General features: G+C 35.7%; 1 protein-coding gene across 1 annotated transcript in view; it reads left to right on the forward strand.

Annotated features, from left to right (window-relative positions):
• The window catches only part of Moxd1 (monooxygenase DBH like 1), a 79314-nt gene extending 64380 nt beyond the window's left edge, over positions 1-14934 (forward strand). Inside the window, exons 11-12 of the mRNA XM_047557751.1 lie at positions 11892-12060; positions 12532-14934. Of these exons, the coding sequence (XP_047413707.1) occupies positions 11892-12060; positions 12532-12696 (334 nt within the window). The 3' untranslated portion in view covers positions 12697-14934. The remainder of the gene's footprint in view (positions 1-11891; positions 12061-12531) is intronic.
• The last annotated feature ends 2506 nt before the right edge of the window (positions 14935-17440 follow it).

A 17440-nucleotide genomic window follows, 5' to 3' on the forward strand; every position in this document is an offset into this window, starting at 1 on the left:
GACTCAACATATAGTTGCACTCGTGAATAGTATTCATGACAATGAAAGGATACAAAGCAAAATGGACAAAGCGGGAGGAGGGCACATGGGGCGAAGTCCAGAGGAAACCAGGTGCAAAATTCCAAGAGCCCTCTCCTGTAGAGTTGCAAGAATATACTGGGTTCCACCAGCATGGAATTGTGGTACCTGTCAAGCGTTGTCTCCAGGAGGAACTCATTAGAGCCTCCACGCTCAGAGGGGACTGGTGTTCCAGACTCCCAGACAGAAAGCAGGTGTTCCGCATGAACCACACTGTCTGTACAGTCTAGGCACACTGAGTCACTCTGACCATTTCGAGAAAGTTTAATATTAACATAGGAAATTATTCTGTAAGTTTCCAGACACCAGCCAGGGGTCAAACCTGGAAGCAGACCTTGCTAAGTGTAGCAGTCTTAGGCCTGCTATGTTGGCTCTTTCTGCATAGTTGCATAATTGCGTAACATAAAAACTAAGATAAAATAATAAACATATTTCTTTTCATCTTGAGATTATTGTCTAAAGTGGAAGAGAGATATTAAGCAAATAAGTGAATATAAAATTTCAAGCAGTGGTAACTGTTATAAAACAATCAAAAAGAGTGAAGAAAGTGTGGAATGGTTGGCAATCGGGCTGTGAAGGACTTTCTGCAGAGCTGGCATTTGAACCAAGATCTACATGCTAAGCCAGCAATAGAATGACATAGAAAAGTATTCTTCACAGAGAGAAGAGCCAGTGCAATGACCCTATGGTGGGCAAGAACCCACCATGGAACAGCAATGGAGTGTATTTGGCTGAAGCAAATTGAGTGAGCAGGTGGGGCCCAAGCAAGTGACCAAACCATGGAGGTTTTTATGGCAATAGAAAGCCTGTGCACTTTAGGTGCAAAAAGAACCTTCGGTGGATATAAGCAAAGTCAATTTGGCTACTGTGTTGAGAAAGGATTGTAGGAGGGCAAAATAGGACAGAATGCTACCAATCAGGAAACTATTGTTATTGTCCTGTTGAAAGGCAAATGTGCCTTTGGTGATGATGGTAGCCCTAGGATTCAGGCTGCCCTTTGAAAGCAGCACGCACAGGACGGGTCGACTGCATCATAGAGAGACCAAGAAAGAAAGAAAGGAACAAAGCTCAATGAAGGTTGTTAGGGGAGGAAGATACAGAGAATGCTGCTTAGGATATATTAAAGTAGATGTTAAAAAAGGACTTAATCTGTTCTTAGTAATACCAGTAAGAAGAATTAAAATGCAGGTGGAAATTTTGGCATGATAAAATTTTGTTTTTATATAAAAAAGAATTTTCTAATAATTTGGACTTTCAAAATAAAAGGGACTGATCTAATTAAACAAAACTATACACAAAGATTTTCATAGAATGTATTTAGGAACAATAAAAAACAATTTCTAAGGATATGGGCAAATGTAGACAGCTAAGGAAAATATAAATATGGTCTCATTTTTTTCCTAAATATTATAGGGATTATAAATTATGAATTAAGGACATTCTTTTTTAAAATTACTCATTCATAGAATTCATAGACATGTTTTGCTCTATTCAAACAGTCCCAAGACCACCAGAACAAGAGTCTGTCTAGTAAAATACATTTTAAGTAAATGCTTATACAAATTACTGTGTAGTCTTCTGTTTTCACATGCATGTTTTCATTTAATTTATTTTTACACAATTCTAATAGGTAGAACAAGACATATAATCTGAGTTTTATAGAAGAAGAAATAAAAATTAAGAGAGTATGAAACTATTCAACATCATGTAGCGTTAATACTCTGGTCTTTTCTATATGTATGTATATATATGTACATATGTATACACACACTCATATATATGATAGTTTCTTGTAATTAGGACATTTCAAAATGAGACTAATGTAATTAGTCAAACCACACCCATAATAACTAAAATATTAATAGAAATTAAAACAGCACATAAAGTGCATTTCTAAAAATACTAGGATAGAATCTTGTTTTCGTAATAGTCGGGTTTTTGTTTGTTTTGTTTTCTTGTGCCGGGGAACAAATCCAGAGCTACAGCATGGTAGACAAACGATCTACCACTGAACCACAACCCCAGCCCCAAATATTGATATCATATTATTCTTTCCTTAGATTTAAGTAGTTTTCTTCCTTCAGAATACTTTTTTGCCTATTGAATAAGAACTTTTCCTAATCACGGGTTTATTGGAGAGAATGTTAAAAAGGAATAAACCTGCAAAGCTGTATGTTTACTATATGAATGAAATGCTCTCCATGGCCCCCTTTTATGTTGGACTTTGTAAAGCCTCTAAAAACACTTGGCTCCCATTTCCTGACAAGCATTGCCAATGTCCATGACTTTGATCATCCCCAGGAGAGGCTGAAGTTGGGTTTCCATCGCTTGGAAAGAGGGAGAATTGTACCACAGAACACAGCCAGTTTTGAAACTGTCATTGCTCAGAAAAAAACATTTAGCTCTGTGGTTAAATTTATTCTTTGAAAATATGAATTTTTTTAAAAAACCCTCTATTTTAAATAGCATATTTTCATTTGTAAATGAGACTTTCAAATCTAGTTCATCATAACAGTGACATCAATGATCATGAAGGCCAAGCCAACCTGGTGCTGGCTAAAGGATCAAAAGAGAGAAATGAGTTAGGTGACTTTTTCTATTTTGCTGGAAGTAATATAACTGAAAATTAATATTAGTGAAAATTAATGTTGCTGGACCTTCAGGATACAGTGTTTAAAATGATGTCATATGACACAAGGTCACAAACCTACTTTCTTGTGCTTTCAACATCATGACTAATTAGGTACTGCATTTTATTTTCAACATTTTGTAGTAATCATAGGATTTAGAGGGTGGGTTGATAAAAAATAAACAATGACATCTTGTCTTATTATTATTGTCTATTCTGGGGATTCAATTTTTCTGCCTCCTAACAGGCCTGGCAAGGCATTTGGAAAAACAAAAATTCACACAGATCAAATAAAAGAATAGGTAATGAATTTAGGCAAATTCTGTGTTCTCTGTTGTACCAAATTTTAAGAGTATGAAGCTCCAGTGAGATTTGTTCTATTCAGAAAAGTGTAATTGGTTCTAGTTCTAAAAGACAATCCAGAGACTTTTCTTTTTGTATTTGCAGGAAAATTACTTTGTGTTTTTACAGTTTAAAAATTACACTGACTTATTATACAGAGCTCAGGTAATACAGAGGAAGTATTTAAAAAGAAGGCAAAGGCCATTGCCTCAAATTCCATTAGAAATAAACATTGCTGACATTAATTGAATGTTATGACAGAAAACTTTATATTGATATAAAGATGTATGAATTAAATATCATTAAAAAGGTTATGTTTGTACATTGTTATAAACAAAATATTGAATTTTAATTTAGTCTTAATGTATCCTCAAAAAGAGAAACTAAATTAAACTAAACATTGGTTGAATTTGAACTAAATGTTGTTTATTATTTTAAACATGAGATAATGTTTTATAATGGAGATCTCAAATGTTGAGGGAATAGATCACAAGAGACATTAACATGTTAGATTTCCCTTTTTTGATTACAAGTTTCATGAAAGTTGAGGACATTAATACCTTCATATTTCTCCCATCTCCCTTTTCACACCACCAAATGCTTATTATTTATAATTTTTGAGTTTTTAAGATTTTTAAATTATATACTTAATTCTAAGGCCACAATTTCTATACTATTTAATATAATATGTACATATTTAGATAGAGTCAATGAGAACCCCTGTTGCCGCCCGCAGCAACAATTGCACAGGTATTTATCGGAGGGGCCTGGAAATAAACTATTTTTCCTATATTCACTAAATTTATAGAGGAAGAGAGACTTTGAGAGAAAGATAGGCTTTGCTTAAAGGAAGAGAAACTGCTTATCAGGAAGAGACACTTTGCTTAGAGGAAGAGAGACTTTGCTTAGAGGAAGAGAAACTTTGCTTATCAGGAAGAGAAACTTTGCTTAGAGAGAAAGTTTTAGAGAGAGACTTCTACGCTTATCAGAGATCTATTTCTTCTTAGTTCTGCTGCTTCTTAAAGGTGCATCCTGCATCCTGTGAACTAAGGGTGCGTCTATCTGAGGTGCTTCTTAGTGATGTGTCCTGCGTACTGCGATCTATCTATCTGTGATCTAGAGGTGTGTTCTCAATTCTCAGCTCTGTGATCTGCCTTCCCCCGCTGCCTGCTGCTCCTCTCTGCAAGCTGCTTCTATCTGCTTGCTGCCTTTTCTTCTGCTAGTGGCTTCTACTCCGCTTCTTTCTGCTAGCTGCTGCTCTTACTCTCGTGCCCCCACCCACTGCCCATTTATATTCCCTCCAGGAGGTGGAGGGTGGGGCCACGCCAGTTGTGATCAGGCGAGGAGCCAGCTGCCCCATCACGGCAAGGGTTAAAACGAGCAGGCCCGAGCAGGCGCGCTGGGGAACACCTGTGCATGCGTTGTGCGCATGGACTTAACTGAATTCGGCCAGTGATAAATCACCTGAGTGTGCTTATGTTAATTAACCTCCTCACTGCCAATGTGATCAGGTGCCATTCTGGCTGGCACAGCCCCCAACAAACCCCTAATCTCTGTATGATTTCTATGTTGAGTTCTTTAATTTGAGACCTCAGGATTTATCTTCTGGTTCTGTAATCAAGAAGGATTTCCAGATGCTTTGAAACCCAAATTCTTTCACGTTTGAGAATTTCTGCACTTTTATGTGAACAACATTTTGTCTGGATATAGTATTTGGGGCCATATTTTGTATGCCTGGGGAAATCACCCTCGATGAAGGGAAGAATTCTTCTTTTGCCTGAAGGACTCATAAGTTAGATTACATGTACTTGAGTGCTGAGCATCTGAATCAGATTTTCCTGAGATACAAAGTGTGCTTTCACTACATATATTCACTTGTTTTTCATTTCAGAGAATTTTTCTTGTATTATATCTACATATTTTTTTCTAATCTATTTGAGATTTTTCTCAAGCATTTTCTTTTTAAAAATTTCAGAGTTCTTTTCTGCTTCTCATTTTTTCTAATTAATTTGATGTAAAATGTATTTTGTCTTAAATTTGTTTCATTTGCTCTGCAATCTCCCTTTTGATTTCATTGTTATTTTGTCATCTTGTATTTGAGCTTTCATATTATAGCATCCATTTGATCAGATAAGTTTAAAGCATGAAATACTTGGCATAATTATCTTCGGTAAAATTCATTCCTATTTTATTCTAGACTCACTTTTCTTGTATCTTTACAAGCCATATATTCTCTTTTTGTTCTTTTTTTTCCATGGTTGTCTCTTTTCTAAATTGTGCTGACGCATTCCTATCCAAAATTTCTACTAAACACTTCTGCCTAGTTTTCTTGCTTTCTGTTACCACAGTTTGAGGTTTGGGTGATTTATTTATGTATGCATATTTTTATATTTTGAGAGTAAAGATTTGTGTGTAGGGGTGGCACTCCATGTTAGAACGTATGAGTTGTTTTCTTTCTCAGATTTTACTAAAAATCTGTTCAAAGGAGTTTTTAATCTGGTTGGGGCTGAACCACTTTCCATGGGGAAATGGCCAGGCCTTATGTGAGGCTGTCAAGTCTTCTGCAGACCTCAGGCCTGCCCTCTCTGAGAGAGACTCACTGCTGCGTTCTTTCCAAGAGTCATCTACCTGGAGGGTGTGAAGAGGATTGGGAATTGCACTGTGTTGATTCAGATCTTCTGTTCCCCTCTTTACCAAAGAGATTGTAAAGTTTATGCATTATATTTGTCTCCTCCTCCTCCTTCTTCTTGTCTGCCTACCGATGATATGTTTGTTTCTGTTTCCTGTTTATCTTTTATAGTCACATTGCTAGAGGTATAACTTACATACAATGAAGTGTACCTATTTTAAATATACTGTTAGAAAGTTTTATCATATATGAACAACTATATGACTACATCACAAACAAGACGTAGAGCATTTCCAGTACTCTTAAAGGTCTCTCATATCTATCTAGAGACAATCCTACCTCCCTCCCACATGAAACTCCAGTAAGTTTCAAATTCGTTTTATGTCACTATATATTAATTAGTACTTTTTAGGTTTTATATAAATGGGATTATATTGTATGCACTTTTTTGTGTTTGGCTCTTTTACTCAGAATGTTTCTGAGATTTATGTATGCCTATACATGCATCAACAATCCATTCTTTTTTATTACTGAGTAATATTCCCTTGTGTGGATATACCACAATTAATTTATTGTTTCATCAGTTGAAAGACATTTGGATTGTTTCTAGTTTCTGGCTATAATAAAGAAAGCTGCTATGAACATTATTATTTTAGTCTTTGGACACATATTTTCAGTCTTGGTGTTACTGTTTCTCATGGAGTCATTGGATTATATACTAAGATTATATTTACACCATAAGACTGTCAAAAATGTCCTCCAAAATTATTGTATCATTTTAAATTCAGAATTACTCTTTTTCTGATTTTTTAGTTTCTTCTTTAAATTTAAGTTCCAATTCTGTGACTTTTTATTGCTTTTTTTATTTGTTCATTTTAGTTATACATGAGAGTAAAGTACATTGTGACATATTTATACAAACATGAAGTACATCTTATTCTAAATAGGATCCCAGTCTTGTGATTGTACATGATGTAGATATTCACTGTGGTATATTTATATATGTAAGTTAAGTCAAATTCAATCTTTGAAAGTTTACCCATTTTAATGTGTTTGTCACTGTATCTTATTGTGATTTTTATTTTCATTTCCCTTATAACTAATGGTTTAGAGCTTCTTTTCACATGCTTACCAGTTGTTGTGAAGCAGGTTTATTGGGTACTGTTTACCAGCTGGTAAGACACAATAAAATCATATGCAACAGATTGCATGAAATGAATTATTTACAGATAAGAAGCAAGTGTCAACAGAAGCCTAGGTTTCATTGCACACCAGCACCCAGGGCTAGAGATAGCTGCTCTTCATTAATGTAGCTTAATTGCACCTGCCTTACTTTATCTTATACTGTGGTTGAGACCTTGAAATGCAGCTGATCCTGGGTTTTATACCCAGGGTGTTGTGATTTGCTGAGCTAAAGCATTGAAGGACTTTCTGTTACTAAGAGAGTATCTTAATCCATTTGAACTGCTACAAGAAATTAACTTAGTTTGAGTAATTTATAAACTGATTTATTATAATTGTGGAGTTTGGGAAGTTCAAAATCAAGCAGCAGATTTAGTGTCTGACAAGGGTTTGTTTTCTATTTCCAATATGGCGCCCTCTTGCTAAGTCCTCCTCTTGTGAAAGGGATGAAAGTTCCTCTCATGCATCTTTTATAAGGGAACTAGTTCCATTTGTGAGGATGGAATCCTCTTGACTTGAGAACCTCCTAAAGACCCCACCTCTTAATATCACCACAGCATGAATTTTGGAGAGACATAAACATTCAGACCACAACAGAATGTTACCGGGACAAAGCCTGTACTTTTCCAGCCAGTCTCTCCCTATTTCAGGATATAGCATTCCCATCACAATCTACAGTTATTCTTTAGAACTACAACAAGAAAGAGGGGATGCCTCATTTCACCCAAGACTACCTGGAGAATTTTTCTGCAGTAAAGTGTATGTATTGTACGCCTTCTTACTTTTTGTGTATCGTTTAATTGGATTACTGTTTTCTTATTGTTGAATTGAAAGAATTCTTTGTATTTTGTAAGAGTTCTTTATATTTTGACTATTACCCTTTTGTCAGACATATGTTTATATGTAATTACAAGTCTATAACTTGATTTTAATTTTTATACTCTATTTATTAAAGTTCATTTCATCCTTTTTTGGTTTGTTTTGCGATTTTGACATCCTTTCTGAGAAATCTTTGTTTATCCAAGGTTGTGAAGATTTTCTCTTTTCCTATTCCCCAGTTTTTTATTTACATTGATGATTCGTTTTGAGTGAATTTTTAATGTGTGTGATGTGAGGTAAATACAAGATTGATTGTCATATGAGTGTGAAGTTGTTCAAGAGTCATTTGATGTACTTTTTAATATTGAATTTCTTTGGAATATTTGTTGAAAATGCATTTGATCATATGTTGATTCTCATTTTTTTGTTACCAGGGTTTGAACCCAGTAGTGCTTTAAGCACTGAGCCACCTCCCCAGCCCTTTTTATTTTGTATTTTGAGACAGGGTCTCACTAAGTTGTTTAGGGCTACACTAAGCTGCTGAGGCTTGCTTTGAACTTGTGAGCCTCCTGTGTCAGCCTCCTATGCCACTGGGATTACAGGAATGTGCCACAATGCCCAGCTACTCTTTTTCAACTTTGTATTTCACAGATAGGCATGTGTAGCCTTACTTTAATACCACACTTGATTATTGTAGTTTTATAGGAAGACTTCAAGTAAGAGAATGTAAGTAAGTCTCTGAACTTTGTAATCTTTTTTTTCCTTTGTGATGATATGAATTTACAAATATAAATTGCTTTTTTGTTGGAAAATGAAAACTTATGCTGCACCATTGTGTATTGCAGTAAATTTTTCTACCTTTGAAGAAAAACTTCTCAGAATTTAGATTGGATTTATAAAGGAAAATTACCCACCAGTATTTAATTGCAATATTAACATAATTTGTTTCTATCAACTATAATAATATATAAGTAGAATTTTTTTTTTTACTTGTGTATCAGAGAAGGCATTTACACAATGCTCAGATGTGCAGAAATGTAGCTGCTTTCATTTCTATAGCATACTTAACATTTCCAGCTAAACCTTAGTCCCAGTAATAGCAGAAATACTTGTTCCTTTAAGGTTACTTCTTTCTGGTTTAAAGCTTAGTCTTTTTGAGTAAAATATTTAGAATAGTCACTTTTTCAGATTCCTCATCTTTCTTCTCCTTCTCTGATCTCCAGGAGTCAGTCTGGAAATGTGGTGTTAGAACAGTTGGGTTGGTTAGCGATGACAGAGAGAATTTGTTAATATGATATTATCGTAGAGTGGACCTCAACTAAGTTGTAGGAATTGAAGAGACAAAAATATGAGACACAGATATCTTCTCAGAGTCGGTGGCCACATTCCACGTCCTCCATCTTAGAGCATTGTCTCCATGTATGAGCCATTGAGTTTGTGCTACAAGTTAACAAATGTGATTACGTCTCTTCTGTCACTTTATGCTATACAATTTCAATAAATACTAGTTTACTGATTTATTATAGAAGCGTAGTTCTTAGATTTCTATCTATACATAATGGTTGCAGTTATTACTCTAACCAGCAAGTCTGCAAAAAATTCAGATTTATCTTTCCTAAGCAACCTTAGTAAATATTCAAGTGCAAATGCCCTCTTGTGGTGTTTTATGTGGTTGCAGACATAATTTCCCCTTTCTTCCTCCAGCATTTCTCTGAGTGTAAAAGTTGATTTTTCCCTTTTTAAAATAAGCACCTTATCTTTTAAAAATTAATTTCATTTTTTGGGCAGTACAGGAGATAGGTTCCAGGGACACTCTACCACTGAAGTACTTCCCAGTCTGCTTTAACAAATATTGTACTTTAAAACAGGATCTCATTAAATTGTGTAGACTGACCTCAAACTCACAATCCTCTTCCTTCAGCCTCCTGAGTAACTGGTGTTATAGGTGTGTGTCACTGTGCCCAGGCACCTATCTTTGTAAAAAGTAAATTTTATTCTAATATTTGATTTTAAACTATTTTATATTTAATAAAACCTATCTGTAGCTTCTAGTGTATTTAAGCAACATTGTCTGCAAATGTAATGAGTATCTTTCAAGTTTTTGTTTTTATATTAACTTCAGATTATATCTCTATATGCCAGCACAATTTAATTAGGAAATGTCTAGATTTGGGGTCACTGCTAGATATGTTTAAGGTAGTGTGATGCTGATTGCTTTTAATTTGTGGCACTTAACTTTAAGATCCCATATAAAACAATGCATTTAAAATTCAACAAATATGTTGACTCTTAATTAAAGGAAAAATGAAATTAGGGATTGAAGAATATAAATATCTTTATATATCACCATTGTTTGTCTTATGTTCTCATTTGTTACAGAATAAAAGAAATAATTTTCAATTTCGACATTAACATTTACCTTCATAATTTCAAGAAATTAATAAAGACTATCTAATGTACTCAAAAAGATAATTTTAGTGCCCTGAGTGGGTTATGCATGTAAGAGAAAATAATGACAGAAATAAATAAAGAGATTGAGACATCAATATTTAAAATGTAGATTCCTCAGTGACTGGCTAATTATTTGGTGATTACTGGAAATCACTAGACCATCTTCTTGGGGTAGTCAAGTTCCTACTGGTCACCCATAATAATCTCCGGTAGTGTCCACAGATTAATATACATTTTTTAAACTATTTTTTTATTTTTTGTAGACTGCAGTTTGATTCATTGTACACAAATGGGGTACATCATTTCGTTTCTATGGTTGTGCACGATGTAGATTCATACCATTTGTGTAATCATACATGTGCATAGGGTAATGATGTCTGTCTCATTCCACTATCTTTCATATCCCCCCTGCCTCTCATTTCCTTCTACATAATCTAAAGTTCCTCCATTCTTCTCTCACACCCCACCCTCCCATCTCCATTATATACCATCGTCCACTTATCAGGGAAAACAGTCAGCCTTTGTTTTTTTGGGACTGGCTTATTTCACTTATCATGATATTTTCCAATTCCAATATACATTTTTTTGGTCTGCTAACAACTACACTTTTCCTGTCTTCAGAAATCAATAACATAAAATATTTAATGAAAGATTTCACCTGAAAAGTATCTTTTTAAGCTATTTCTGTGATTTCTTCTTTCTTTTGGACATTTAGCATGTATTTTTTTAGAGCAATAAATAGAAGCCAAGCATATTTGGTATACAGTTTTCATACTCAGTAAAATTTTAAAATGTTTTATTGGTGCACTATAGTTATACATAACAGTGGGGTCCATTTTGACATACTCAGACATGCATAGAATATGATTTGCTCTATTTCAGTCCTTAGTACTCTCTTTCCGTCCCTCCTCCCTCTCCCAGTTCCCTGTTCTACCAGTCTTCCTTCTATTTATTTATTGTTTTTAATTGGTCCTTTCTATAAATACATAAAGGTGGAATTCACTGTGGCATATTCATGTATGTGCATAGGATAATTTGGTCAATTTCATTTTGCAGCCTCACTAAAATTTTCTAAACCACTGATTAAAATTCAGATCTTCTCAGGTGAGCAGACACAGCACAACCAGCAGGGGTCAGGCTTCTCCACTGTGTGGATTTGAATTTTGTATCTGTAAAGTTTCTTTTAAGAACCTCAAGTTTCCTTTGTTACATTATGAGCATCACACTCTTCAGAAATGAATACTTAGCAGTTATGTTGTTAACTAGAATCGTGAGATGCTAGGGAAGCTTTCTCAGGTCATGTTATTTGTCTAAAAGTAATACCTGAAGCACGGTGGCACATACCTGTGATCCCAGAGCTCGGGAGGCTGAGGCAGGAGGATCACAAGTGCAAAGCTCAGGAACTTAGATCCTAGCAAGGATCTGTATTTTGAGATCCTGTCTCAAAATAAAAAAAATAAAAATAAAAATGGCTGGGGTTGTGTTTCAGTGGTTAAACATCCCTGAGTTCAATCCCTGGTACCAACAATAGATAGATAGATATAATACATACTTCTACTCAAACAATAGGTGTAGTTCTTTGAAAGACACGTTTTGAAATATAGTTCTAATAACTGACTAATGAGTTTATAAATATTTGACATAGAGTTATCCATGTGTGTAAAAATGAGCAAACATGTCATCTATATTAGAATATTGAAAAGTGAAAGAAATACAAAATGTACTTGTGAATGTAATTGTGGTTGTTTGATGTAATTTCAGGACATGGCCTTTCATTATCAAAAGCCCCAAGCAGTATAAAAACCTTTCTTTCATGGATGCCATGAATAAGTTTAAATGGACTAAGAAGGAAGGCCTCTCCTTCAACAAGCTTGTCCTGGGCCTGCCAGTGAACGTGAGATGTTCCAAGACAGACAATGCAGAGTGGTCGGTGAGCCCAACTTGGTTTAACTCGTGAGAACCTAGGTGGCATGTTTTGCATGGATTCACAATAGAAGAATCTCAGGATCAGACACCACATCCATAAATCCAATGGTTCACTTGTCCTTTGATATGTCTGATAATCTGTTTTTGTTCCGTGTTTATTTGGGTTGACTTAAAACTCCAGATTCCTGAAAACTCCCCTTGAAGAGGGAAATTTGTTCTAAAATTGAAGTTGTTATAAAATAGGAATAGGCTGGTGAGCACTTCAGAAAGCACCAGGGCCTGCCCTGCTGTTCTTTCAGCGGGGCCCCTGGGCCCTCTGTTCAACATCCCTAAGCCCCGGGTTACTGACATGTTTGACTCTGCAACCATCACCTGCGCCCTGTGTCCCCTGAAGAAATATAGGTGGCCAGCAAGCTTGGCCCAGTCCTGCTCTTAAATCACAGGTCTTCTGCATTGTCTGCTCTTTGCTTTCCAGATTCAAGGAATGACAGCCTTACCTCCGGATATAGTAAGGCCGTACAAAGCAGAACCTCTGGTGTGTGGAAGGTCTTCCGCCTCTTTTCTGCACAGAAATTTCTCTCTCAAGTTGCTCCTGTGTTTTATGTTACTCGGCAGCACGCTGGGCACCAAGTGCTTGTGATCACGACTTGAAAATACTTGGTGACCGAGTGACCAGAAAATATTCTGTGATCCGAAGCTGTCATTTAACGTAAGGTTGAAGACTGTGTCCACTTAGCTGGGCACAAAAATCATGGAGACTTGGGTTTCATATACTCCCTTCATCCCCTTCCCTCTCCTTCCCAATCTACCTGAAGATGTCAATGGGGTTCTTTGCTTTTCCTCAGAAGTGTCTAATGTTCTGTACAGATGGCCAATAAAATAAAACTCACCTGACTGAACATAACCACTTAAAAAGATTGGAAAGTCACAAAAGAAGAGAGTTTTTAAATTCCTTCCATATCCATTTTATTTAAATGTTCATTGTTTCACTTGACATCCATATTTCTTTAAAAAAAAATGCTTTCATCGTAATAGTATAAAAAGAAATATATTCCATTGTCGTCTTCTCTGTTGCTCTTTGGGTATAAACTTCCAGGTGTAATGACAGGCCACATCTGTTTTTAACATGGCCCAGTGCTGGTCTTCTCCTGGAGCCACCCATGGGTTCCTTATGCAATGCCTTTTGATGATGCCTGCTCTGGTCTCCCCACTTATCTGAATCTGTTGGTACCTCCAAACCACCCCACATCCATCTCAAAGTACTTTTGCCCCTTCTCTGCTGAGAAGTGGCCAGTTAAGGGTTTCTTTAAGCTCTGTCACTTAAAAAGAAAGATGTTATGAGAAATATAGAAATGGTAGTAGGTGACCGAGTCTGAGGAATGTAGCTGTCCATGATTCCCAGGTGCCCCAAGGGGTCCTTCATGAGATTCCAGATCAAAGCAGACAGTGCAATCTCAACCAGGAGGTGTAAGGGCTGCCCGGCTCCTCACCAGAGGCACTGGGAGCCCAACACATGCTGCGCATTGGCTCAGTGTGAGTCATGGTTCCTTTTGCCGATTTAGTTTTATTGTAGTCGACAAACTAACTAATCGACACCAATTGAAAATCTTGTCATTCTCTTGGTTCTCTTTGTATAGTTCTGCCATATCTGGTTTTATGTCCCATTCTTATTTCTTAAGAAATAAGCTAAATAGGATCTTATTAATAAATTAAAATAAATTAAATTTTTGTGTAGTTCTCATGCACTCCTTGAGAGAAGCATGCTGATGATGTTCAGTTAATTCAATGAAGAATGTTGCATTTTTCTATTCTACTCTTAAGCCCTTTCTGACACACATAAAATGTTGACATAAACAGTATTGTCTTTTCGATAAATATGTTTTGGAGTGTTTCCTTCTTGATTTTTAAACTTGGTCCATTTGATGAAATGTTTGAAATATGTTTATGAGATGTATTTTATAGTTTACTTTTTTGTTGTGTAAAACTGTATCACCTGGATTTTCCATCCAAATATTTGTATGTGAAGTATGACCATCCCAGAGGCCCTGTATTTAGATTTCATGTTTTTTTTATTTTAGAATTTCTGAACGTGTGGTGCCAAAGTCAAAGGATTTCCATTGGGAATTAAGTAATGTTGTTTGTTTTCATTGTGCTTGGTAAAGAAGGTGAATACACTAACTGGAAAAGAGTAAAGAGCTTTGGAAATTTACATTTGTGGAGCCAGCCAAAGTCTGTATTCCACTGATGTTACTAAGAAGAAAGGTGGCATTCTTTTTCTCCTGGGGATGCTCATGTGTATCTGTGGTTTTGAGAAACTGACTCTTGGTTCGAAATGAGGATAGGTCATCTGTTGGGATTCTGTGGAGTCCCCATTACGTGCTAAGCTATAGGCTCTTGCACTGAACAGCCCTTCCTGACCACCTCAGGCTTCTTATAGAGCCTTTTCCATAGACTTTATGTTGCTGCCTTGCATTCAGTCAGAATGCCTGCTTCCTGAGGTCATCAGTCAGGAGTGCCTAAATCCTGAGGGAGAATGGAATCTCCACGTATCCCGGTGCCTGGTTTGATCCTGAGAGGAAAACACATTGGAAGTCAACATTCATTAAGATTCAGGGAACCTTGGGTGATCACTTTTCTAAAGGTGACTGAAGCAGTTTCAAAGGAGGCCTAGCAGTGACAAGAATAACGAACGAACATCAACAGAGGTGGACATATTAAGGGCTTTGACCTTTATCCTAATGGAGATTGGAAGCAGTGTGTAATTTCACTGGACAGTTTACTCTAACAAACTCTTATTGGACATGAAGACCTTTTCTAGTTTTTCAATATCCTAAGTATTGCTAACATTCTTATAATAAAAACGTTTTGGTATCTCCAAGTATTTCCTTACAACTAAGTTACTATAATTTTAATTACAGAATAATCATGCATACTTTCAAGAATTTTCATGAATATTGCTAGTTGTTCTTATTTTGCCCTCAAGTGGTTCAGTGGGGAAAAATCTATCACGTGTAGTCCGTGTACACAGAGAATGATAGTTTATTTAAATAGAGTAAAATGATAATTTGGAATTTTAAAGAAAGTAATAGGAGCTCATTGTACCACTCTTGCAGCTTTTTTTAAATTTAAAATTATTTCAGAACAAAAAGTTGCACATGCAGACCACATAATGAAGGATCCAGCTGGAGTAAAGTAATCCAGATGAGTCTTCTTTCAAAAAACGGTACCCCTCCTTTTGGGGTGATCACTCCCTAAATGTCCAGGGGAGTGGGGAAGGATGACTTAGTCCCAGTTGTGACTAAGATAAGTGTTTTACCAGTTTTGAGGACTGAAACAAAGGGCTTGAAGATCCACAAAAACAAAAGAAAGAAGGCTTATAGCTGGTAATCATTTTTTTAAAAGAAAAAATTATATATATACACACATACATATATAGTGTTTATTTTGTTTTCCCCTTGATTATAAATCTAATATATAATAATAATGCATAGTAATCTCTAATCACTGAAGAAAATTTAGAAAATATGGTGATTTGGAAAAATAAAATCTAGCAATTGTATTACCTGGATGATACCACTTTTGACCTTCTGGTGCAAGTGCTTCTAGTATATGTCTGTGAAGATGTAGTTTTGTGCACATCCATATATAAATGTGGATAGAGATGTTGGGTAACACCATCTTCTGAAACAAATTTCAATATAACAGTGAATGAATTACAAAAAATTCATTTTGCATTTGATAAATAGATCAATATTTGTGATTCATGTGGTGATTCATGATTGCCTTTCTTTTTTGTGGTGACTCAAGGACCCAGACTTCTGTGGTCCCATCATCCTCAAAACTTAAGGATACTTTGTATTCATCCCTGCTAATGGAGAAAGATTGGGTCAAGAAATGACATAAATAAATCACTTCCACTTTCATTCTTTGGGTTAAAATTAGTCACATGACCCAACTGGAGTACAAGAGGGACTGGAAATGTTATCCCCGGGCACCACGGAAGGGAAGCCATGTCCACAGCCATATATATTTTTAGTGAAATTGACTTTAATTTAGTCCAATGATTTCCTGGATTTTTCCATTTTAGAAATAATTATGAGACTATATCAACTATGTATTTTGCAAAGTAAGACATAAAGGAAATAATTACTGTTTAGTTAATGAATTTTGGAGCCCGACTCTGAACTAACAGTGTTGGGCTTACAATTGTGAGCAAAATTGGATCGTCTCTGCTATGAGGGAGACTATAGAGTTTCGTGATGAAGATCATAACTGAGTAAAGTAAAAGCTATCTCCAACATTTCATCTTTTTTAAAAATGGAAGGATTCAGAACAATCCATTAAATTGAATAAATACAGCTTTATAAAAAGCTTCCTTATACAAAAAGCTTACTCATCATTAAGGACCCTCAATTTTTCAGTTTATTTGGACCATAAACCTACTTAGTCTCTTTTGATCATCTTAGCCCTATGAGACCTTGATTGGCAGTTGTGTCCAAATCCAACTATCAAATTGGTATTTTATGACAAACCATCAATTAACTAAACTCATGGTAGCATCAGTGCCCTGGTGGGAGCTGTGTTCCATGGAAAACATGAAGAGTCATGGAAAGTTGTTACAAAGTTAAGCAGGCTGACTGTAGGCTAACTTCTGAGAATTGCTAATATGTGGGTGTGCATTTAAAAGTCCAGGAGAAATTGCATACTGTGAAACATTCCCCAGGTTCATTAACCATTGCACCACAAACAAAGTCTGAGAACAGAACTGAGTAGAACATATTCACATTTGTGTAACAGGTATTCTGAACCTTCCAAGCAACGTGTTCACAGGTAACCACAATATGACAACCCAACATAAGCCTTCCACTTGGACTCATTGGTTCATTCATTACTTATTGTTCTATTATGCCAACAAATAAGCAGTCTAATTTATTAATCTAGAGTGACACAATAAACAGGGAGAGAAAAATAAGAGAATTTACTCTTCCTAAAAGACTGTGCAAAAATGAATTATATGACATGAATAAGGTATTTCAGAAACATTAATAATAAAACTAAATATCTTTGGAAAGTTTCTGTCCTATAGATAACAGCTTGCTTTTATTCAATAAGTAATTTTAGTCCACAAGAAAAGACAATTTTAAAATCATGCTTTATTTCCTAACAATGGGAGGAGAAAAGACTAAGAAATAAAATTCATGCGCTATGTCCAAGTGACTCACCAGTCACAACTTTTCACCTTCTGTCTGTATTTTATCACTAAGAAGAAAATATTTCTATGATATCTTTTGTCATCATCATGCAACTGAATTGTTTCCCACAGGGAGCCCTTAGACTAAACTACAGCTATTCCTGAATGTCATTTTGTTAGAGTTCCATTCATT

This window comes from Sciurus carolinensis, chromosome 7 (assembly GCF_902686445.1).
Source record: "Sciurus carolinensis chromosome 7, mSciCar1.2, whole genome shotgun sequence".
Classification (NCBI taxonomy): Eukaryota; Metazoa; Chordata; class Mammalia; order Rodentia; family Sciuridae; genus Sciurus; species Sciurus carolinensis.